General features: G+C 32.7%; 1 protein-coding gene and 1 pseudogene across 9 annotated transcripts in view; both read right to left on the reverse strand.

The window, feature by feature from the left end:
* The window catches only part of STXBP5L (syntaxin binding protein 5 like), a 542,570-nt gene that overhangs the window by 64,661 nt on the left and 451,159 nt on the right, over positions 1–26,750 (reverse strand). For 6 of the 9 annotated variants that reach the window (XM_032347423.1, XM_032347416.1, XM_032347410.1 and 3 more), the window contains 2 exons: positions 19,829–19,894; positions 13,227–13,319 (listed from right to left, as the gene is read on the reverse strand). In XM_032347423.1, the coding sequence (XP_032203314.1) occupies positions 13,227–13,319; positions 19,829–19,894 (159 nt within the window). The remainder of the gene's footprint in view (positions 1–13,226; positions 13,320–19,828; positions 19,895–26,750) is intronic. The other 3 variants (XM_032347468.1, XM_032347450.1, XM_032347457.1) reach the window with 1 other exon arrangement.
* LOC116567648 lies at positions 27–11,528 on the reverse strand (annotated as a pseudogene).

The raw sequence follows: 26,750 nt of genomic DNA on the forward strand, positions 1-26,750 counted from the left end.
GCATGATACATGTTTTCATTCTTTCCTTGTGGTTGGTTTTCCTCACCATCATGCAAATGACAGACCTGAAGTCAGGTACTGTTTGTCATACTAGGTCAAAGAGATGCACTCAGCTTCAAATTATTTGAAGGGCTTGGAGGGCTTGAAGATTCTAAGATTTTGAAATCCCAAATTTTCATGGCTCCATTAATTCCTGTGGGGCAGAGTTTTCAGCAATCTTGCTTTTCCACTTGAGTAATGCTATCTCTTCTGGCGCAGTATCTCTGATGCTGTGATGTAGTACTCAGTTGTGACTCTCTTGTCTATGTTCTGGAAGTATTCCATAGCTAACCTCCTGTGCTAGAAGCTGTGTTTTGGAATGTCCAGTTTGGAGACTAGAGCCATGGTCATCTTAGTTAAAGAACACTGGGTAGCAATCATGGCTGGCAGCTACACAACGCTGTATTGTCTGAGACAAATAATTCATTCAGCATTCAGGAGTGGCAGCAACTGTTTTCAGATGAAACCTGAACACCGTTTGAGGCATCAGCAATAGGCACATTGCTGTCATGGTTGACCTAGGTCATAGAGCTCCTACAGGCAGAGAAGGTGAAGCTAAGACGGAGTTCCCAGTACCAGTGAACAGATATCAGCTAACCAAAATGCATCTTGCTGCGCTACAGTATACTGGTTCATCTTCATCCACTTCTTCAATGTATACAGGAGCACTCTGCATTTGAAGTCACATAATCCTACTGCTAGGAAAACATTGTTGGGATGCCATTCCAAACCAAGGACATTTTAATGTGTTTGCTTATCCACTTGCCATTTTCATACTCAAGTAATAAACAGAAATGAATTGTGCTTCACTATTCACAGCAAATTTGTTCTCTAGAGGGGATGACTTCAGAAAAATGGTTACATAAGTAATTCTGAAGAGCAGGGTTAGCTTCCCGACACCATCTTTCTGACTTCAGCAAAGGACAATGTGGTCATTCTTGAAAGACCAACAAATACCTGCGATGTGTTCATTGTGTTCCTGGAGTTCATGCGGTTTCACCCACTGGCTCCCATTCTTATAAATGTGAACTCTGGTTATTGTGGCTAAGGTCGATCTCAGTATACTAAGCAGGACAAGTGATTGGCTCTAGTAAAAAGTAGTTGTGGTGAAAATATTCTTGGTGTTTTCAAATCATAGAAAGCTAGAATCAGGGCAGTCTTGAGAGTTTTAAAGTGGAGAATCTGAAGACTCTAGTCAATCAACATGACCAGGTTCTGTTGTACTCTCCCACTTTATAGTGGGTTGTATCTTCCTGATTTTTTTCATATGTATTCTCCTTTGGTGAAGTTTTGGAGTATTTTACCTTTTTTCTAGTGGTGACTGTGTATTTTTCTTCTTAAATTGTTATCTATGAATAATTATTTCCCCTTATGAAAAATGAAATTAGTGCAGTTCTTCTTCTGCTTGTCTTTGTTCTCACTTTACCACCAATTAACCACCAAATTTAGCTATAGAATTCTCTTTTTGGCAACTCTAACCTCCTCTCTACATTCCATCTCTCAATTTTAAAATTTCATTATGATTTCTATATTATTACAGATTTTAAGTTTATGATATTTGCCACTGTTGCTTGACTTTAGTTTTACACTTAAATAAGTTAAATAATCATTACAGTTCTTTGACCATGGCCTCCCCATGCATCTTTTCATTGGCTAGAATTCATCTTGTAATAGATACTTTTTAAGGGCTTATGGGTTTCATTTATAGTATTATAGTGTAAATATAAATATAAATATACTCTAAAGTGTTTCATTTATAGTATTCTATCATGCATCTATAACAATATATTTTTAATGTTATTTGCCAGCCCTTGGATTATGTACACTCAAGTCTTGAATTCTATAAGATTGATTTTTAGGTTTTTAATTCAAAATATTGTTAGGAAAGAGAAAAGTCTATTTTTTTGTTAAAAATGAGAAACAAGGGGTGCCTGTGTGGCTCAGTGGGTTAAAGCCTCTGCCTTTGGCTCAGGTCATGATCCCAGGGTCCTGGAATCAAGCCCTGCATCTGGCTCTTTGCTCAGCAGGGAGTGTGCTTCCTCTCTCTCTGTCTGCCACTCTGCCTACTTGTGATCTCCGTCTGTCAAATAAATAAATAAAATCTTAAAAAAAAATAAGAAACAAGATAGTTTTCTACTAAATGTAAAAATGTTAGGTATAAAATACCTCATAAAATGCTAACTACTTAAGAGTTCTAACTGCATTAGGTATGAGGTTTTTGCTGCTGCTACTATTATTTTACTGTTATTGTTATACTGTTCTTTATTTAAAGATTGTTATAACAAAGAAGTTGCATTAGTATCTAGAACTCTCCAACACCTTGTCATTTTTCCCTTTGTCTTCAGTGAATAGTTCATGTACCCAGTTACTAATACTTTGATATAAATGAAAGTTATCAATAATTTCTAATTTCTCATTGAATGATTAACGTGGATGTCTCTGTAGAAACTCAAACTCATTTTCCTTTCCTCTCAAACCAGACATTCTCCATGAGAACTATTCTTAACATTTTGTACTCGGTCTTGACTCCTCCTATTTCCTATGCATTAGGAACCCTGTTCCACCCACAGTCTGTAATCCCATCAGTTGTAAATTCTCCCATGGGGACTGCTTTTCTCTTCATTTTCTTTGTTGTTATTCTACTTTACGCCCTCATTTGGCCTTTGGCAATAACTTCTTAAACATCTTCCTCCTCACTAATGAATTATATACTACTGGAAAATAATCTCCCGAAGCATGTTATAAGCAACCTAGGTATATTTTATACCAAGATTTTATATGTCAGAATTTACATTTATATAGATATTTATCCTTGTCTAGAAGCCTTAAGATTTTTTTCTGGGAATTTCATTTTTTTAAAAGAAAGTACATTAACATAATTAGAAGTAGAAATTTAATGAGATTTTACTGTTAATCCTTCTAAGTGCAAAAAACCTTTAGTAAAGTGACAAGCACTTGACAATTTTCTGTATATCTGAATTTTCATAATTTATTTTTGCTCAAAATATGCATGAAAATGGTGGGAATGAAGCTGTTGGGAGGGAGACTTTGAGAAACTAACTGGAGACTGAGAGACTAACATTTATAGAAATTGTTAATGTTTATTAATAACAACTATGCTAACTGATCTCCAGATCAGAATTATAACTAATAGAATTATAACTAATAGCTTTCTTTGCTATTTTTAATAAATATAGAAGTGGATTGGAATTTTCTTTCTTCATTTGTAAAGTGGGAACAATATCAACTACCTTGTCTTGGGCAATATGTCCAAACATTTAGCATAGTATCTGACACAAAAATAGAACTTTCAATAAACAGAACTATAATGTTGATTCTTCCTTTGATATCCATTATCAATTATAATGGTAAAATACCAATGTATAACAATTTAATATTGAATTAATAATAATATTACCTAATATGTTAGTGCTTTGCATTTATAAAACATGAATTAATCAAATTCATAAAAGATTATATGTAATTAGATATTAAATGTAATAAATTATATGTTGTTTAACAGTTATTTAATTTAGATACAATGAGGTGAGATATGTGAATATGCTGCATAAACTTTGGGTAACATATTCTATGACCTAGCTTCAAATCTTTACCATTTATTAACATAACCTGTTTCTGCTCTGAAGAGAAAAAAAAAAAGTTTGGGAATACCAAGAGCAACTTTAAGGAGCTGCTATAAGTAAATCAAGTAAAATAGTCTATGTGAAGCAGCTTTATAAACTCTGAAAAGTAATGCAAAGACTAATTACTGTATTTTTATTGTTTTAAGCATGACATTAGCAGGATTTAATGCTATGGCTTTAAGTTAGAATAAAGGAGATGAAAACAAAGGTAATTAAATTAAAAAAGAACTTATGCTGGAAAAAGCAGATAAAAGTTCTAAAGGAAAAATTTATGAAGATCTATTTAATAAAGCATTATTTATTTCAGAGCTTAAATTATGAATAAGCCTGTGACCCCCACAATAAATAAACTAAAAGTGAATCAAATTTTATGTAACTTTTCTAAAATTAAAAAAAAAGCTAGGGCTCCATTCTTTTATGTATCATGCTTTTGTTGTTTTGTTGTTGTTAAATAGCACTAATTCTACATAATACTAATATGCAGAATACGGAAAATAATTCTGGGAAAAAATGATGCTCCTTTACACGATTACAGTCACAAAGGACAGGGTCCATATGCATGATTATTCAATGTTCAATAACATTTTCATGCTAAAAAGAAATGAAACATTATATATCTTGGTATATAATGATTTATCAAACATAATTTTGTAAAATGATTGTTACAAATGAAATGTTGAATGCTGCCAACAGAACTGTATGGTGATTTTTAAGAAAGCCTTTTTGGAAAGCCATCAAACACTGCCATCTAGGAAATTTTTCATTCATGGACTGGTTGGTAAAAATGTTCAGCCAAATGAATATAAGAAAACTTATGATTGTTGGCGTACCGTACCAAGATCAGCCTTAAGATCTGTTGGCAGACTTAACTTTCTTGATCCTTTAACTGAAACAACAGAAAAAGGAAAAAGGCAGTTGTTAATTATATAAAATTAAAGAGGAGTGTGGGGGAATAGTTGTTTTACAGTATAATTATTAAATCCTGATGAGCATTATATTTAATGAACATGTATAGAAGCAGAAATACTGTCTGGTGTTAGTTTGTCATCATTCAGTAGTAAATATTTAATATGTAAACAGAAACATGAGAAAAGCAATTATTCTTACAGTAAATAATTAAGTATATCTCTGCATATTTTTTTTTCACATGTGGTATGAGATGTGATTTTTTTAATTTGGGAAGAAGCAAAAATCTATTTCAGATCAATCTAATAGGTAAAGAAATATTGCAACATATGTATGAGCTCATTTCATAAATAACTGATAAGTGTAAAAACTGATGATAAAACTCTCAACATATTTTTGAAATAGAAAATTCTATTATAGATGTATATGATATAGTTAAAGAAACTTTACCATGCCAATGGCAGATGAAATGACTTCAGTATTCAATATTACAAAGTTAAATTCAGTACATAAGATCTTGAAAATAAAAAATATTTGAAAATGGATTTAATTATATTATAAATCAAGCTATCAGACAATGTTTGAATAGACAAAGAAAACACCTATAATTTATTTAAAAACTTTCCTTAATAAAAATTTCACATTGTGTATCTCAAAATATTTAACTGGAATGCATGTTATCATAGAAATGCACAAGGGGAAATCATGTTAGACGTTTTTCGTCAATACTTTAAGACTCTAATTGATATCATCAATTAATTTATACCCTCTAATCAGTGATTTTTCTTTACAAATAGGAAAGTTATTTTAAAATAAAGATGCAGAAGATAGACTTGAAAGAATATTCAATTTAAAATCAGAAAACCTGGCTCACAAATTTCTGAATTTTGCTATGTAATATTACTTTGAAAAAAATCCCTTCATCAATTTGTAGCTTAATCTCATAGCTTAATCTTATCTGCCAAATGACATTCTTTTTTTTTTTTTAAAGATTTTATTTATTTATTTGACAGAGAGAGATCACAAGTAGGCAGAGAGGCAGGCAGAGAGAGAGAGGAGGAAGCAGGTTCCCTGCTGAGCAGAGAGCCCGATGCAGGACTCAATCCCAGGACCCTGAGATCCATGACCTGAGCCGAAGGCAGCGGCTTAACCCACTGAGCCACCCAGGTGCCCCAAATGACATTCTTGATACTATCTTTAATGTTTCCACTGGAATATAATTGGGATACATTTTATAACAAACTTTAGAAAGCCTAAATTTATTATAAACTTAAATATATTTTTATGGGTCATAACATATTATCTCTTGATTTTCTCCCCATTTAAAAATTAAAAACCCATTCTTATTTCACAAATCATACCAAGATAGATGGCAAGCTGGATTTGACCTGTGGACTGTGGTTTGCTGACTACTATATTCCATGCTAAACTACTTGAAAAAGGAAACCTAAGTATTATCATTCTAATAAAAATAATAGCAACAGGCAAGTGTTGCTATAAAGAGACATTAAAAATAATTCTATTAAGATTAAGGCACAAAAAAGAAATCAAATTTTAGTAATTTGGGTTTAGAATTAGCATAAATGAAAGTTATTTATATCAGAATATGGCAAACTAAATATATGTCATATGCTTCATAAGAGGTTGCAAATGTATTATATAAATTCACAGTTCAGATAACCTGAACGAGCTGGGGTGTGTTCAGCATTTACAATAGTCTCTAATTTTTTAAATAACTTTTTTTATAAACATCTATTTTTATCCCCAGGGGTACTAATAATAATGAAAGGATTTGTATCATAATTTATCTTGTTTCTATTTTGTTTTTAAATATGGTATTTTGGGTCCCCTGGGTGACTCAGTCTGTTAAGTGGAAGACTCTTGGTTTTGACCCAGTTCACGATTTCAGGATCCTGGAATTGAGCCCTCTGACAGGCTCCATTTTCAGCGGGGAGTCTGTGGATTTTCTCCCTCTCCCTGAGCCCCTCTCCCTGCTTGTTCTCTTTCTCTCTTTTTCATATAAATAAATAAATCTTTAAAAAATAATGGATGGAACTAGAGCGTATCATGCTTAGCGAAATAAGTCAAGCGGAGAAAGACAACTATCATATGATCTCCCTGATATGAGGAAGTGGTGATGCAACATGGGGGCTTAAGTGGGTAGGAGAAGAATCAATGAAACAAGATGGGATTGGGAGGGAGACAAACCATAAGTGACTCTTAATCTCACAAAACAAACTGAGGGTTGCTGAGGGGAGGGGGTTTGGGAGAAGGGGGTGGGATTATGGACATTGGGGAGGGTATGTGCTTTGGCGAGTGCTGTGAAGTGTGTAAACCTGGCGATTCACAGACCTGTACCCTTGGGGATAAAAATATATGTTTATAAAAAATAAAAAATTAAAAAAAAATAAGGCATTTCAACATATCTATATAGTATTATTTTTATTTTTTTTAATTTTTATTTTTTTTTTTAAAAAGATTTTATTTATTTATTTGACAGAGAGAGATCACAAGTAGGCAGAGAGGCAGGCAGAGAGAGAGGAAGGGAAGCAGGCCCCCTGCTGAGCAGAGAGCCCGACGTGGGACTCCATCCCAGGACCCTGAGATCATGACCTGAGCCGAAGGCAGTGGCTTAACCCACTGAGCCACCCAGGCGCCCCTATATAGTATTATTTTTAAATGGATTAAAAAGATGTTTTCAAAAAGAGGGCAAAGAGTTCCTGCCTATTGGTCAGTAAGCCCAGATACATAACAAAGATCACAATGTCACATGCCCTCCCACTTCCCACTATTCTTTTTGATGGAAAATTCACATCCTACATTCTAATATCTAACTAACTCTGGCTCCCAAATCTGCTCTAGTTTTTTGGATCCCCTCCTCCATTTTGTTACCTCTTTTTGGTTTTCTGTGGAAAGCCTGAAAACTGAGGTCCCCTCACAAACCCTATCTTCAGTTGTATAACTGAGGGAGGGAAAGGGAATGATTCGTGGTGGGATTAATTGGGGAACTTTAGTAACAGTGTTAATAATAGATGTCTATTATTCATGCACAGAATGAGTCTCCTCACCTGTCCAACTAGTATACTTTTTTGGGGAGGGAAGGGAGCAGTGCTCCTGTGCCAGATAACTAGTAAACTCTTACTTGTTCTTCAAGACTCCTCAAAAATCACCTCCTTTCTGAATGTAGTTCCAAACTCAAGGCTTCATCTGATGCCATTATCTTAACCTTCATAGCCCCTTGTGTACATTTCCTTTATTACACTTAACACCTTTTATTATACTTGATTATTTTTTTTTTACTCCTCATTAATATCCTGAAACTGAGTTCTCCAAAGGTGGGGGTTGTATTCCCAATACCTAATAAAGTACTGACAGAGAGTAGGTGTACAATGAGTGTTTCTAAATAGATGTTGAAAAAAAAAAACACCTTAAAATCACAAGGTAGGAGTTACTCTGAAAATGATAAGCAAACAGAGAAAGTATGTTTAAGTATTAGAGAAATATGTTGTTACACAGGAATATTTGAGGAATTTGGGTTGGAAGATAAGTATGGCAATTTGTCTTGGAAATGTATAGAATGGAAACAATACATATTAACCTTTGCAATGTGCCCCTGGGAATGTCATTCTCTGAATTTCTACATTTTTACTCTTCTCTAAGCTAAAGTATATACACCACTGTGATTACATATTGTTAGCGGAAGGGGAGAAAATGGTTAACAGAAACTTCTCACTACACTCTGGCTCAGAACATTGCACAAAAAAGAGAATCTTGGTTCAAAGGAATCTTAGACGTCTTTTACTCCAATACCTTATTCAATGGAACTATTTCTCCTACAACATTCTTGATATTCTGTCTGTTTAAATAGTTATGATAGAAAACTATAAAGGTATAAAAAATATTATATTACTGTTATATTACTACAAAATTTCCTTCTATGTGAGCTCAAACTGTTTTCCTTTACCATTTATAATTTGTCCCAGTTCTAATCTCTGGAGCAATAGAGTAAATGATTCTTGCTCTCACATGACAGATCTTAAAGCGTCTATGGAGACTTAGAGGCCACCTCCAGGTTACTCTCAGTAGATCAGCAAGAATTTTTAAGAAGGTGATACTGATATGAAGAGGTTGGCAGATCACATTTTGAGAATAACATTTTATGGTTTTATGAATATTAACCAACTTATGGGACTTTCACTAGCGACTCTTCCACAAAAAGTATTTCCTGAGGTGCACCTCAGATTTTTCACATGAAAGACCATATTGTCCACAGTTGTTAAATTAGGTGTAGATACAATTACAGATAGATATAGCTAATATTTTGATAAGCTTTTAAAATTGATTATTATATATTTGTGTTGACAGTTACTTTTTTGATTCCTTTAAGTAAAAAAAAATTCATTATAACTTTGATCTTACATTTCCTAATTTTGAATGAAACATGGTAGTTATAAGGACAGGAAAGCCCCTGTTAGAAGAGGTTAGATGCCTTTTTTTTTTTTTTTTCCTCTCTGTAAATTTCTACAAAGACATTTGCTGTTATTTAAGGCAGGTTTTCTGGTATTTGATGAAGTAAAATCCAGTGATCCAGAACACAAGGGAGCTGGATTATGACTCAACCATTTACCAGATGAGTGATACTGGGCTATGTACACATCACTCAAGAGTATGTGCCTCTTTCTCTATAAAATGGGAGTAATAATAGTCCCTACTTCATAGGGACCTCATCAAAATTAATTAAAGGAATGTGTGTAATGCATTTAGCATTGTATGATATCTAATAGCATTTAATGTTAGCTATATTCATTACTAGTTCGCAAGAAAATATTGTCACTCTGTGGTATTCTATACAAAAATTACCTTTCTTGGCAACATGTCCTATTTAAAATTTGGTGCTTTTGATTAAACACTGAATACCTGAGAAAGTCTCCAATTGTATATAACACTATTATTTGTATGCTCTGCACAATAGGACTTCCTAAGAGTCCACTATCTTTTCAATAGTAGTGTCATACCATTAGTTCATCATGGGCTTATTTTCCATGCAAATCTCTTTAATCATGTGCATTATCATATAGAATAGTATCTTTCATCCTTCACATGTTGAAAAACTCTATGTCTTGGCTCATAGACTACAAGGCAGAAAATAATGCTATAGGTAATCTAACTGCAGGGCAGGGAATATTGCTGCATAAAATGTTAGACTTAAAACAGTTTGATTTCTTGTGATTTTAGTTCTGTTAGATTCTGAGAAAATTGTCAGGAAATCCTTGTTACTTTAACATGTAATGCATATGTTTCTTTAAAAAACCCACGAAATTTATAATTATACACTAAAAAGGTGTATTTTATCCTATGTAAATTATATCTCAATAAAACTGAGTCAGAAAAATTGACAGGAAAGCATCCCCACAGGTAGGGTTAATCACTTACCTAATCACAAATATCACCTTCTGACTTACCTAGAGAATATTAGGTAAGATGGTATAAGAGATCAAAGATGATGCAAATGAATGAAATGATTGGCTGATAGCAAGAAACATATTAGTATTTAATAAATTCAGGCTTAAAGGTCAGGTGGCCAAGCCCTATGATAGCACCAGATCAGAAACCTTTGCAAGATTATTTATCTCTATTCTAGATTTTCTGCCTCTAAATTCTGTTTCAGTTACAGCAATGAGGCAGGGTAGTCTGGTGGCTAAGCATAGCTTATGCCAGAATGAGGTCATATGCTAAGCCCTAAATATGAACAGAACTTTATTTGTATGCTCTGCACAATAGGACTTCCTAAGAGTCCACTATCTTTTCAACATTTCAACAGTATTTTGCATAGGGGTCATGTATATTCCATGCATCAGATCCTTCAGTCATTTGTATATTCATTTGCTTTTTTCCTAACTCTTAATTCAAGTCAAAGTCAAAGGAAAGTACAGCCTAGATCATCTGAGGGATGTTGTATTGGCTTCAAACAACTATCAGAATAATAGAGAACAAACTGATGGTTATCAGAAGGGAGATGAGTGGGGGAACAGGTAATACAGGTGTTGGGATTAAGGAGTGTACTTGTGATGAGCATGGAGTGTTGCATGGAAGTGTTGAATCACTATATTGTACACCTGAAACTAATATTATACTATATGCTAACTTGAATTTAAGTAAAATTATTTAAAAAAATAACATATAAAAAAACCTCCTCAAGTCATTGGTGCCACATTTGAATCAAAATTTTAGGAACACAACAAACCCTGATTCATTCTGAATATGGCTTACTACCTTAATGGGAAATAACATAAAGAGATAGGCTAGAAGCTTCTAATTCAAAGCTTTTGATTAGTTCTTTCTTGGTTAGAAACAACTGGATTGAACTTTTGATTTCCATTGAAGGATTTTTACTTTGTTATGGCTAAACTACAACTAGTATTAGAAATTTAGAATGGTCAAGAAGATCAAATTCAGTTTAGGCCATGGATGTCCATTATTATTTTTATAATAACCACTACTATATATTATTGAGAATCTGTGTTCTGGAATTAGTATACCATTAAGGTTGAGAAACTTGGCTAAAGTTATAATGGTAGGAATAGCAGGTAAGTTCAAATTTCTGACTCCAAATCTATGCCCTTTCCAGTAAGAGTACAATATGTATGTTATGTATGATATAGCAGATACCATGTGTGTAGGCCTAGATGTCTTCTGCAAAATAAATAAATCTAATACTAAATTAAAAGTTTAGATTAAAATGATTGTAAAGTTTATCTATGTGTTGATTCATTTACTGACTAGTTGGAACAAAGTAATGAATTTCATTGGTCTCTATCTTCCCTAAGTTAGAAACTAATATAGAAAAAAAGCCCCCAGTATGTATATAGGTATAGTACACACACACAATTTGGAGTTGCCATACCATGGTAGAGCCCTGGAAGGTCTACATACCTCCATATTACCACCTCCCCCACCCTTCCTGTTATGAAGTGATGACGATAAAGTTAGGCAAAGAAGGATCTTTATTTGAATTTTCCCAGCTTAAAAAAATGTTTAGGGTCATGACTCCACTTTTCTTGGTATATTAAAATAGTATTATGTTTCTATCTGGATAATGTTAATGAATTAATGACTTTTTATTAGTGTTGTATGAACAAGAGTTAAATGATTATGAAACTTTATTTCTGTTCTTGTGTACCTTGAATTATAAACCTCCAACGATTACTACGTTATTCAACACACTTTTTTTTTTAAAAGCATATATAATAGTAGGATAAATAACTTGGGATCAAAGGACCTTGCAGTCTGAAGATTTGCGTTGATTCAGACTAAGCCATTTATTAGCAGGGTAACCATGGGCAAATGATGAAATTTTTCCTTAGTCATAATTTCTCCTCCTGTGTAAAAGGAGAACAATGCTAACCTTATATGGTTGCTATAGGACTGAGTAAAATAATACATATGAAAAACACTTTGCTTTAAAGTACTATACCAACACTAATTTTAATTTTTAGCAAACAAGGCTTAATAAATTCAAAATGTGATAATTTGGTGATTCTATGAACTATAAAAACTTAAAAACGACTTTTGAAACCAGTTTTTCCTGGAACTTAAATGGTAAACTATATTTCTAATGTTTCATGTAAGGTATATTACTTAAATTCTTTTGAATTCTTTGCTAAAACATTCTCTTCGTAACTTAGTAACTTTGTCACTGCTTGGCTGTCCTTTAATTTCAACTGTGATTAGTTTTTTGCAATTCCTATATATTTTTTCTCTTTTTATTAATGAAATCCAGGAAAAGGCATAGGTTTTACAACTAAATGTAACCAAGTTGAAATTCTAGCTCTACTTATTTAATATGCTGAGCATCACTTTTCTCCTCAGAAAAAGACCTATCACAGGGGTGTTCTATTACACAAGAAAAAAAGAAACTAGTGTTTGGAAAACTGTGGATTACAATTATTTTTAAGTTCCCTGGTCACTGACTTTATTTGGAATTTAGAACATTGGTAAATTATTCTTAAAATTGCAAATCTGGTCACAACCATTTTGTAATGAATGCTTAATTTAAGGGAGCTATACAACCTGTGTTTGATTTTGATTTGGTCCTTCTGAACAGCATCAAATATTCAATGGCTATGCATGATACAGATTATAAGACCTTCCTTTCTGTTCTCTATTTCTGAGAGAACATTGCCTCTTTGAGGTAGTTCTTTGGTGGAGTTTCCATGATCATCATAGTAGTTTGTGACCTTAGATAATAAATAACTATATTATGAAGAATGAAGAATTAGTAGAATTTTTACAAAACCATTCTATTTTTTGGCTCTTAAGTTTCCCTAAGTTCTCTGTTGGTCCCCCCATATTTTCGTATAGGTATGATAAAAGTATACAGGTTTAAAGTAGAAAGATATCACTATCAAAATTATATAGGACACTTCAAAATCACAGATGTCTTAGGAATTCCCGTTTTATGTCTTATGAAGTCAGTGTCTGTGGTTTTAATTGATTCAGGGAAATTTGTCTTCATTCACGATGCGGGACCTGTATTTTCAGCACAAATAAGAATAAAGCTTTTGAGACAAATTGTGAAGTCCAGAAAATTGTAGAGACATGAAAACCTTTTTCGTTCAAAGAGATTTTCACTTTCACCTGGCAAGTGATGTATTTGATTCCTCTGTCTCACAGCTGGTATTTCATTCCTATAAAAGCCTGTTGTTGCCTCAGGAGTTCTGGTAGCAAGTCCTAAAGGAAGGGAATAAAAGACTATTGGCATTTACCTTCTTAGCCCAAGTGAACCCAGAAGCTTTATTCTAGAGGTGAAATTCATAACTATTTGGAAGGGTCTCTACTTTGTGCCTTTATTTGAGTATTTTTATACTGCCCCAACACAGGTCTATCTGGAGGGAAGAAGCTTTTTCTTTGAAAGATGGAGTGGGGTTCTAGAAATGTAGAACCATATAGAAGGAGCATTCAAGCTAGGCTATAAGATGTAGTTCTAACCCAGGATTGAGAACAGAGCTGGTTAGTTCTTTGTTAGTATTTTGTGATGTTAGTCTCTATGACATTTTAATAAAGATATCTTTATTAAAGATACTTAAATAAACATATTTTAATAAAGATACATATTCCTATCACCTTAGTCTTCACTTGAACTTGATAGCATAGTTAAGTCTGTTGTATATTGTGGACAGTGAGAATTATGAGGATTGATGCCTATATAGATAACAGCAGTACTAGAACCTATTGCTAGCTTAGATAGAAAAAATGTTCATTTGAGCAAATTATTTTTAAAGTCATACCTTAAAGGAAGAAAAATTAGAAAAATGTACATCTTGTGGACAACTCTACAGTTGAAGTCTTGGTTAATTTTCAATTCATTGTCCAAAGACAAAAGGCCTATTTACTTTAAGGATTGCAGCTCTGTTCCAGGTAAGTGGAACTAGGGCTGAATATTAGTTCAGGCTCATACCTTTGGGATGTTTATGTAGTATACAAATTGTACAGCCTTACCTGGTGAGTGAAAAAGGGTTACATAGCTTTAAGAAAAAACAACTATTTGTAAAATTATTAGTTTAATGTTGGTTCCTTCATATAGACTCTATTCCATCTGGCACAGAGTATGTTATTTTGTTCATTAGTTTATTCTCAGTAGATAACATAATATCTACATAACTGCAGATACTGGAAATTACTTGTTGAATAGTTGGGTAAATGAATAAATATTATGAAATGGTTATATTTTCCTGGAAGTTAAGAACATCAGCTTTCTGGTTAGCTCACTGGAATTCTTTAAGCTCCCAATTCCTACTCCGTTTCTCCCATTATTTTCAAATAAATGTTTAATAGTCTTAAACTTCACTCTTTTTACTTGCAGTTCATTGGGCTAAAGGGGAGTTTGAGATCCACGCCAGAAATCAGGGTTATAAAATGATTATCGATCTCTGGCTTGCCTAATTACCAACCATTTTTACTCAGCTATTTGAATTCAATATTTTAATCAGACTTTAAAGGGGTGAAGGTTTAAGATTACAAAATAGATACTGAGAGAGTTAAGTATTGAAAAAACATTTTCACAGAGCCATGATTCTCAAGTGGTCCAGAGACCAGAAGCATAAGCATCACGTAGGAACTTGCTAGAGATGCAAATTTTCAAGCCCTACTCTAGACTTGGTGAAGTAGAATCTCTGACAGTCAGCATTCTGTGTTTTAACAAACTCTTCACTTGATTCTGATATAGGCTTACATTTGAGAAAAACTGCATTAAGAAAAAAATAAAGAGAAGGCAAGAATAGTATTGGCTCTTAAATGTTATATATACATGAAAAAGGGGAGATATACCCAGGTACAAACATTATAATTGCCATTATTAATCAGACCTAGTGATCTGTTTCTTAGTGTATGAATCAAGGAGACATCAGGAGGCATGGTTGCTTTTCTTAGTTTTTCCAAAACTTAGGTATATTACATATATTCTAGTTTCCCTTAATTATATACTATTGATTTTGTCATTCATAAGTTAAACATTTTAACTGTTTGTATCTTCATTCTTTTCTACTTTTAGAGATCATAGTCTTCATAAGTTTTGTAAACTATTGTTAAAATAGTTTTTTCAGTTACATTTTAGTTTTATGAGGTTGGGCTAAAAAATCTGCATTTACCTTAACTATACCTTTCCTGATAATCTAGATACAGTAATTCCTACAATAGGAAGAGATTGCAGAATGTAATTTTATGTATATGTGTTGTTGTAGTATTCTAGGTATAGCATTGTGTGCATTCTCCATTGTCGGCTTAGAAAGACCCTTTAATACAATACAATTATTTTTCTTTTTCATGGGAAATGAATGGAATATGCAAATAACATTTCAAATTTTCTTAAGGTAAAATACACTTTTATGGCACTGTTCCCATGAGGATAAATTTCTTTAATTTTTAACAAATCTATGACTTAAAATCCATAGTAAGAAATCTCTCATTCCTCATTTATGAATATTTGTATTCTAAGGTTACTACTAAAGAAGAGTGGGCCCTGCCCAGCAAACCAGTTTCAAATAAGGCACTGAAGTGATAAATGAATCTTATCACAGCCAATCATTTCTGGCCCAAGTAACTTAACAAAGTAGTCGAAACCTTCCTACTTTGAAACAATCTACTTTATTGCATGTGAAGTCTTGACTCTGTCTTGCAAAAGAAGTGTGGTGGTGATATTTCTAGATTTGCTCTAACATTAATGAAAAAAGAAACATCAGAGACAGAAGGCTAAAAGCAAGATGTCTAATAAAAACCTACAATAATTATAATAATTAGTTATGATACTGCCTTATCCCTGAGATTGGGAAGAAAGAAGAGATGTTTGCTAACACCACATATATTCAACATTGTATTGGAGGTCCTAGTTAAACTCTTCCTTTAGAAATAAGAAACAGAACTGTCATTTTAATACTGGATATAATTGGATAGAGAGTCCAAAAGAATTTACAGATTATTGGAATTTATGAAGTTTTCTGGATATGAGGTCAATATACAAAAATTAATTGTATTTTTATATTCCAGCCACAAACAATAAGAAAATAATTAATTGACAGCATCTAAAAACACAAAATGCCAAGGAATAACAACAATGAAATGTATATAAGACCTCTAAAAAGAAAACTAAAAATTGTACTGAGAGAAAAGATGTATGTGGAACAAGTAAAGCTTTCATGCACTGCTAATGGAAGTAAAATTGGTGCAACCATTTTGAAAAACTCGGTTGTATTTACTGAAGTTAAATATAGACATACCTTTGGACCCCCCAAATTCACTCCCAGATACATGTGAAACAAAAATGAGTTTATATTTCATTAAACATTTTACAAGATTGGTCATAACAGCTTTTCTTAAAATAGCCTCAAACTATAAACCACCTAAATGTACAGCAACAATAAAATGCACAGATATACATACAGAAGAATATCACACAGCAATACAAATCATTCACCAATGTAACTGAATATCATATAGATAAGGCTGACCAAAATTAGCAAGAAACAAAAGAAGCAAATAATGCATGTTTTCATTAATATAAGAATCTAAACTCCACAAAACAGATCTATGGTTAAAAGTCAAAATAGTAGGTACCTTTGTAGGAATAAGTGGCTGAGAGGCATGAGGGAGATTTCTGAGGTTCTAGAGACATTCCATATTGTACCTCAGTTTTAAAAGTTTACTCCCAATGAGGTAAGACCAAGGTAAACAAAAAATTCCAAGTAAAAAAAGCAAGAGAAATAAAGCAAGAAAAATAAAGGAATTAAGCATCTATTAAGTGAAAAATAAAGGGAAGCAGAGGATGGAACTAATTAAAAGCCGAAGTTAAGTTAAAATCCCCAAACCCAGTAAAACTTGCATTTACAAACCATGAGAGACTGTGGACTCTGAGAAACAAACAGGGTTTTGCGGGGGTTGGGGGCTTGGATGAGTCTGGTGGTGGGTACTATGAAGGGCACATATTGCGTGGCGCACTGGGTGTTGTGCATAAACAATGAATTCTGGAACACTGAAAAGAAATAATAAGACAAACAAAACACAACCAAAAAACCTTGCGTTTAGGTTTAAAAAAAAAAAAACAAAAACAGAATAGATTGACTATTAACTAGCCTAAAAGAAAGATAGAACCACAATCTTTGCACATGTTACATTGAACATTGTTAGAAAATTTCCATAATGGAACTTTTTTAATGAAAAGTTTTCTTTACCGATACTATGAACATACAAAATAAGTAATTATAAAGGTTAAATGACTTGATGGAAGAATTCTACCAAAACTTTAAGATATAGTTAACTCCAATAGTATTTAAATTGTTGGGCATAAAGAAAATCCTTAAAAGAAATGTCTGAATGCAGAAAACTTATAAGACAAGAGATAACACAAGCAAAGTTAAGAAAAATATTTGGATCTCATGTCATAAAAGGTTAATTTTAATTTGTAAAGAGGCAATACAAATTGATATGAAAGGGGAAAACAACCCTATAGATCATGGGTAAATTGTATGAATAGATGATTTACAGAAAAAAAATATTTAATGAGTTCTTAAACAATTGAAAAGGTATTCAATATCACTCAATGTGAGAGATAAATTGAAACTACACTGACAAATCCTTTTTTCCCTAACAGACTTACAAAATTTTAAAAAATGATAAGCAATAAACATTGGTTTATTGATGTTATTAATAGAGGGAGAGAAAATTGGAAGAATTTATAAAGGTTAGACATATACCCTTTGACTCAGCAGCTCCAAATTTAGGAATTTATCTTATACCTGTACACATTTAAAATGAAGAATGTACCAAGATTAGTCATAGCAGCATTGTTTGGCATGACATAAATTTGATAGCGAATTAAGTGTCCTTTAATTGGTGAAATGACTATATAAATTAGAGTAAATGCCTGCAATTAAATATCATACAAGTATAATGATTATGTAATCAAATGGAAAGACAAGATACATAGTAAACTGAAACAAGCAAAGTATAGTGAAATGTATATGCTACTTGTGTATAAAACAGGAAGCAAAAAAGAACGCTTGTCTTTTTGATTTGTTTACAAACACAAACTAAAAGAATAAATAAGAAAATAACTTTATTTTTCAAAAGGATAGAGACAATGTATGGGGAACAATGGGAGGGAGAATTTAAATTCCATTTCTTTTTGACATTTGAACCCTATATTACTATTAAAATTCAGATTATGGATGATAATTTAAAGTGAAGTTATCTAAATGTTATAGAAAATTGAATCGAATCTTAGATTGAACATGAGAAAATGTCAAGGTAATATTTTAAGGAGATTAATTTTGTTACATGATATGCGAAATGAATTATAAGAGTGAGAGATGGATAGCAGAGACACCTGTATTACATTTTTGTAATACTCTAAATGTGGAATAATAAATTGTAATACTCTAAATGTGGAATAATAAATGCCTATGTTAGGATGGTGCCAATAGAAATACAAAAGAAAGGGTAATGTATGAGATCATGTTTAAAATAAAAGCAGTAAGTTGGGGGAAATTGGAAGGGGAGGTGAACCATGAGAAAAAAAAAAAAAAAAAAAAAAAAAGAGACTATGGACTCTGAAAAACAGTCTGAGGGTTTTGAAGGGGCAGGGGGTGGGAGGTCGGGGTACCAGGTGGTGGGTATTATAGAGGGCATGGATTGCATGGAGCACTGGGTGTGGTGCAAAAATAATGAATACTGTTATGCTAATAATAAATAAAAAATAAATTAAAAAAAATTAAAAAAAAATAAAAGCAGTACAATAAAGATGAAATAGATACGATTAAAACAAAAATTTTTATGGACACAACTAGATTCTACTTAGCCTATATTCCTGAAGAATAAGGATAAACAACCAACAACTCCTAAGACAGAAAACTGAAGAAATGTCACAGTTCTAAATGAATTTATAAAAGTTAAAATTAATTCCTTTTTAAAGTATTAAAGTTTTATACATTTGTGTGAAGTTAAAATAAAAAAACAATTTTCGATACTCAATGAAAACATATCTGTAGCTCATTATCACAGATATACCTATATTTTTGGTGCTTAAAAATTTACATGTTACTATATATGCATTAGAGAAAAATCAGATAAATAAATTTCAGAAAATAAGCTAATTGTTCATAATCCTACCCCCCAAAATTTCTACTACTAACATTTTTTGCATACCTTAAAGACTTATTCCTAGGAATATTTATACTCACATTTTTTATATATTTTATTGGGCTCATGTTTTATCTTGATGCTTTAGTTCCAGCATGTTATCAATTTTTCTTTTTTTTTTCAGTGAATATACATGTTTTCAAACTGTGATCCAGAGGTATGAACCAACTAAGGTCCAATGGTATCATATTCTCTGCACCTACAGTATGTATTTCCCACTTAATTCAACTCTAGCTATAAGAGGAAAGAGTTTCTGTGTATCATTACCAATTTTTACTTCACATTATTTATCTGTAAAGAAACCTTCCTTTAAAATGTCTTTAAAAGTACTACATTCATACCTCTGGTCTTAATTATTTGGAAGGCCAAAAATATTTTTAAAGACATTTATTTCTAATTGATTGTGGAATCAAATTTGTTTATGATTAAATTTCAGAAACTACATTACAATGACTAAAATTATGAATTTCACATGGTAAGAATTATGAAAATAAAGCAGTAGATTACTGCAGTGAATTACCAGAAGACTGAAAGTTACCATTCATGTTTACCTGAAGTGGGAGACTTGCAGCGCTCAAGTTCCAGGGAAACTGGACTGTCATTTAGCTCAGTTAAACCTAAAAATGAAATGATAATAAATGAGATGAATTTTGCTAACACTTTGTAGATAATTCCTATTCCTGAAAATTTAGAAAGGTTTTTCTTCCCCCTGTGAAAACTACTTTTGTAGTCTCATGTTATGACAAGGGTTCTGATAATTTGTTTCAACAAGTGATATCAGAAACAATAAGGAGCAATAATTAATAGAGATGCAAAAAAATAATCAAACATAATGGTAGAGAACTGTAAAATCTTTTTTATTTTCTTATATGAAATCATTACTTTAATAACCTAAGCTTCACCTGAAAATAGACCAAAAATTATACAATTTATAATGGGTTTTAAAAAGGCCTAATCAAATTTTCTGCTTTCAAGAGAAACACTTACTGGCTTTTATAAAGAACATGAAAGGTATGCTACAAACTTTAAATACTATATTTAGTTATAAAAAGGTAGTATTGTGGGTTGCAGTGGGCAGAGGGGTAGGGAGAGGGTGGTTGGGTTATGGACATTGGGGAGGGTATATGCTATGGTGAGTGCTGTGAAGTGTATAAGCCTGACAATCCACAGACCTGTACCCCTGGGGCTAATAATACATTATATGTTAATTTTTTTTTAAAAAGGTAGTATTGTGTAGTACATATTAAAGTGATTTATTTGATGGTATCAAATTCCTTCTTAAAATAAGCACTATATTTTTCTCTTTTTAAAATGTTTTATTATGTCACTGTACTGACATACCCAAGTATCTACTGACAAATACAAGGATAGGCACAATAGGTTAATAAACATTTTATATTCTCATTACTATGACATGCATAAAATATCCTTAATTATGGTTTTCCTATCCTTGTAGGAGATTCTTGTATACTTTTTCTTTGTAAATAAATATTCAGAGTTTCTACTTTAATATAAATCCCCATACCCAGCATACCCAGAAGTACTTAGGGCTATTGTCAATTACCAAAACTATCTTTGTTCGTATTCCTTGCCACCACCCTTTATGTAATTTGTATGAATTAACTTGCTGTGGTTTCAAAAAATCATAGAATTTTTTAAAAAGTCTGCTGTGGTACTCTAGCCCAACTCTTATATTTTACAGGTAAGAAACTGACAGTTTGAAGATTTTAAATATTTAAAGTTACAGAACCAAGTTAATGCCATAGCTTGAATAGAATTCTTTATATATTTCAGAGTCTTTTGTTAGAAGTAGGTATTGTGAATATTTTCTTCCCATATGGGACTTATCTTGTCATTTTCTTAATGAAAATGAAATCTTTTGATGATCAGAAGATTAGTTTCCTTAAAGGAAAATTTATCATTTTTTTCAAAATTCCTATATGAGTAATCTTTGCCTTCTCCATGGTCATGAAGATATTGTTGTTTCCTTCAAGAAGTGTTTTAATATTCAGCTTTCATTTTTAGGACTATATTTCATCTCAATTTTGATTGTGGTGTGAAGAGATTAAGGTCCATTTCCCCCTATATGTTTGTCCAGTTTTTTGCATCATTATTTGTTAAAAAGATTTTCCTTCCTTCATTGATTTTTATTAGTGTCTTAATAAAAAATAAATTGGCTACATAAGTGTAGGTTTCTTTCTGGACTTTCACTGTGTAGTCATTGGTCTATTTGTCTATTTTTTTTTTTTTTTTACTACCACACTAATTAATGTACATTTATAGTACATCTTGAAGTCAGGTAGTAAAATCCTCCAACTTTGTTTTTTTCCAAGAGCTTTTAAATTATTTTAGATTCTTTGCATTTTTTAAAAAAAAATTATTTATTTGACAGAGAGAGAGAGCACAAGTAGGCAGAGCAGCAGGCAGAAGGAGCGAGAGAAGCAGGCTCTGCTGAGCAAGGAGTCCCATGCAGGGGGCTTGATCCCAGGACGCTGGGATCATGACCTGAGCAGAAGGCAGCCACTTTACCGACCCAGGTGCCGCTGATTCTTTGCATTTCTAAATAAAGTTTAGAATCAATTTGTTAATTTCTACAAAAAGATATGCCAACCTTTTGTTGGACTGTAATAAATCCATAGATAATTTTGGCGGAGTAAACATTTAAAAAATAGTCAGTCTCCCAACCCATAAACATGGTGTTCTCTCTTCATTTGAATGGTCTTTTAAATTTTTCTTTCTGTACCAGTTAGCAGATTTCAGTATAGAGATTTTGGTCATGGCATTTTTCAAGCCTTCTATTTTCTTTTTGGTTTTCTACCTAGTTCTTGTATCATTATTCAAAGTGTAGTATTAAAATTTCTAATTGTCTTTCTCCCTCTAATCCTGTTAAGTATTGCTTCATGTACATCTTAGTTCTGTTGTTAGATGCACTGATGTTGATAATTAAGTCTTCTTGATGGATTGACCATTTTTCCATTTTAGATGTCTCTATTTCTAGTAACATCTTTTTTTGCTTTAAAATCTGTTTTGCCTGATATTAACTACAGCTTTTTTATGTTTGCTGTTTGCATGACCTTTTTCTATCCTTTTACTTTCAACCTATTTGTATCTTTATGCCTTTAGACAGCATAGAGTTTAATCTTCATTAAAAAAAAAAAAACTAGTCCAACAATCTTTACCTTCTGATTGGATTGTTAAATCTATCCATATTTAATGTTGTAATTGATATAGATGGATTACACCTGTCATTTTACTTTAGGCTTTCTGTATGTCTCATGTCTTTTTTGTTCCTCTAATCTTCCTTTATTGCTTTCTTTGGCATTAAGTATCTTCTGGTACAATTTATTCGTTTAATAATTCTGCCATATTTTTGAAGTTCTTTGTAATGGTTCTAAGACAACATATACATCTTAATTGACCAAAATCTACTTCCAGATGTATATTAACTTAATTCCAGGAGGATATAAAAATGTTACTCATTTTTGGCTCTATTTCCTCTTTCCCTTTTATGTGTATTATGTATAATACACATATATGTGTATTATATTGGCATACATATTATATCCCTATGTGTTAGAAATCTAACAAATTATAATTACTTTATATAACTTTGTTTTTTATAAAACCTGAGAGAAGGAAAAAGCAAAAATTACTTTTATAAAGTTTGTGTATCAACTTTCTAATTTACCATTTCTAGCTCTCTTCATTTCTTGTGGTCAATCCAGGTGGTTTCGTCTGCTTACTCAAATCCAGCTTTGCTCCCATTACCTCCTTAGTGCTGTTATGTAAAAATATATTACAGGTCTATATGTTATAGGCCCAACAATACAATTTTATACATATAATTTTATAAATGAGTCTTTAAATCAATTAAGACATGAAAAATGTGGATTTATACTATTTATAATTACATAATTACCTTAATAATGTACTTTTTTCCTTTGTGTGAATTCAAATTATCATCTAGTGTTTACCTTCTTACAGCCTGAGAAAACTTTCTTTAGTATTTCTTGTAAAGCATATCATTTTTTCATCTACATTTTTGAAAAATCATTTTGCTGAATATAAGATTCTTGGCTTTAGTTTTTTTCTTTTGAGCACTTTGATTATGTTGTCTAACTGCTTCAGGCCTCCATTGTTTCTGATGAACTGTTAATCCTACTGGAGTTCCCCCATATGTGACAAGTCATTTTTCTATCAGTTCTTTCAAGATTTTCTTATTGTCTTTCCGCATTTTTACTATGATGTGTCTGGGTTATAAATATCTTAATATTTATCCTTTTGAAGTTCACTGAGTTTTTGGACATATACATTAATGGTTTTGGAACTTTTCTGCCACTATCTCTTTGAATATTTTTCTGCTTCTCTCCTCTTCTCTCCTTCCAGTACTCATTATGGACATGTTGGTGCACTTAAGCTACCCTAAATTTTTTTTTCTCTTCTTTAGAATGCACAGTGTCTATCAGTCTACCTTCAATTCTACCAGTTGCTGATTCTGTTTCTACCAGTTTAGGTTGACTGTTGAGTCCCTCTAGTGAATTTTTCTTTCCACATATTGTACTTGGTCCTTGTTTTCCTTTGACCCCATTCACTCATTTCACCCCCCTTCCACTCTCTGCATTTGGAAACCACCAGTCTGTCCTCTGTATTTTTGTACTCATTTTTGTTGTTCTTTATTCACTCTTAGATTCCGCATATGGATATCATATGGTATTTGTTTTTGTCTTTTTTCACTTAGCATAATGACTCAGGTCCATCCATGTTGTTGCAAATGGCAAGATTTCCTTTTTTTTTTTATGGCTGAATAATAATCCATTGTGCGTGTGTGTGTGTGTGTGTATAGCTCAATTGTATTTTCTTTACTCGTTCATCCACTGATGGACACTTAGGTTGTTTCCATATCTTGGTTATTATAAATAATGTTGCAGTGAACATGGGGGTGGCATTTATCATTTTCAGTTAATTTTTTATTTCTTTGCATAGACATCCAGAAGAGAAATTGCTGGATCATATGGTAGTTCTATTTCTAATTTTTGAGGAAACTCCATATTGTTTTTCAGAATGGCTATACCAATTTACATTCCTACCATCAATGCACAAAGGTTTCCTTATCTCTACATCCTTGCCAACACTTGTTATTATTTCTTGTCTTTTAGTTATAGCCATTCTTTTTTTTTTTTTTTTTTGGAGATTTTTTTTATTTATTTGACAGGGATCACAAGTAGGCAGAGAGGCAGGCAGAGAGGAAGGGTGGGTGGAGAAGCAGGCTCCCTGCTGAGCCGAGAGCCTGCTGCGGGACTTGATCTCAGGACCCTGAGATCATGACCGGAGCTGAAGGCAGAGACTTAACCCACTGAGCCATCCAGGAGGCCCCAGTGATAGCCATTCTAACGAGTGTCAGATGATATTTCATTTTGGTTTTAAAGATTTGCATTTCTCTGATGATTAGTGATATTGAGTACCTTTTCATGTACCTGTGGGCTATCTGCTTGGTTTTTTTGGGGAAAAAAAAAATCTGCTCAGATTGTCTGCTCATTTTTTACTTGGAATTTTCTTTTCTTTTCTTGCTATCAAGTGGCATAAATTCTTTATATATTTTGAATATTAACCCTTTATCAGATATATGATTTTTAAATATTTTCTCCCATTTAATGGATCGCCTTTTCGTTTTGTTTATGTTTTCCTTTGGTCTGCAGCAGCTTTTTAGTTTGATACTGTCCTACTTACTTTTGTTTTTGTTGCCTTTGCTTTTGGTGTCAAATCCAAAAAATTATTGCCAACAATAATTTTTTATTGTTTTTTATTTTTTATAACCCAGTCAAGGAATGTACTGGCTACATTTTGTTCTAGTATTTTTATGTTTTTGTATCTTATGTTCCACTCTTAAATCCACTTTGAGTTAATTCTTGTGAATGGTATAAGATAGTTCTGTTTGCTTCTTTTTCTAACTTTGATCTGTTTGTTGATCTTCTCTATTTGATGAGACATTATCATCATAGTTTCCCTTCTTTAAGCATGGTGTCTTTGGCTCCTTAAAAATTTTTCATGGCTGCTATGAGATTAAATCCAACATCTGGGCCCTCTCAGAGGCAATTTCTGTTGTCTTATTTTTCTGGTAAATGAGTCACACTTTCCTGTTTCATTGCAGGTCTTATAATATTTTGCTGATAACTAGTCATTTTACAGTACAGTAATTCTGGATATTGATTACTGATGCCCCCGTCCCCCTAGTTTTTTTTTTTTGTTTGTTTGTTTGTTTGCTTGTTTAATGACTGGGCTAGAATATTTTAGTGAAGTTTATTTCCCTTCATTGTGAAGACTTTGATGTTGCTTATCAGAGGGCATAAACTTCAGTGTGTATACAGTCACCCTAGGATGGCAATAGTTTTAAAAGTGGTCTCCTCGTCTCGTTCCCTGGACTCTCTGTTGATACCAAATCCAGCTATCAAATATCACAGTCACAGCCAGGTGAATGTGTTATTGTTTTTGACAATGCCTCAGGATATATATATTACTCAATATTCTAATCCAATTTAGGCAGAGGCCATATATGAAGCCAGTCTTCAAGGTCTGTTCAAATCTCAGGAGGGGTATTAGTTGTCTCTTTGTTCTCATGGGTGAGCAGCTCACCTATGGTCTAGCTGGTTATTCTTAATTAAGAAGTGCTACCAGCGTCTTATTTGATTTCCACCAAATACGTTATTGGTTTTGAAGCATCCTTAGGCTTGAACTTCCCTAACTTGTGTTTCAATAAAGCTAGTTTCTTTGGGGAGAACTTCAGAGTTCTCTGTCTTATAGACTGCCTCTTCCTCTGGGCAAAACCTCTGAGCCACAAGTCTGGATTCTGGGCAGGTATGGTAACTCTGGCCTTCCCAGATTTACTTCTCTGGCATGAAACATTTATTCTATGAGCAAGCTGAGTGAGAGCAGTCAGGGACTCAGCATTTTGGCTTGCTATGGTTGGGGTAGACATTTTGTCCTATGACTGAGGCATTGACAGGGGAAGGGAGCCTTTGACATTTTGGCCACACTCACCAGGAATTTGTCTTTTTCAACTTGCGGTTGGAGGGGATGAGAAATGCTGGTAACATGAGAGCAGGAGAGGTACAAAGCAAGTTGTGGCTCAGTGTCAAAGAGTCACTTTTTGCCAAGTGTCAGATTTTTTTGAATAAATGTTTCTTTCTTTTCTATCTCCTCTTAAGACGATTTCCAGAGATTTTAAGTAATTATTTTGTTAAAAAATAGTTTTCACTGGTTTTATGTTTTCTCTGGAGAATATGTCCATGGTGTTCCTCAAGATGCCATTTGGAAGTCTATCCTGTACCTGGTATTTTAAAAATAAATACACTTCTTAATTGTTTCCTTTTATTATATAGAAAGATAATTGACTTTGTATACTGTGTACTCTTCAGTGTTGCTAAATTCACATACAGTTTTTATAGCTTTTTGTAGATGCCTTTGCGTTTCCTCAAT

This window comes from Mustela erminea, chromosome 1 (assembly GCF_009829155.1).
Source record: "Mustela erminea isolate mMusErm1 chromosome 1, mMusErm1.Pri, whole genome shotgun sequence".
NCBI classification, from domain to species: Eukaryota; Metazoa; Chordata; class Mammalia; order Carnivora; family Mustelidae; genus Mustela; species Mustela erminea.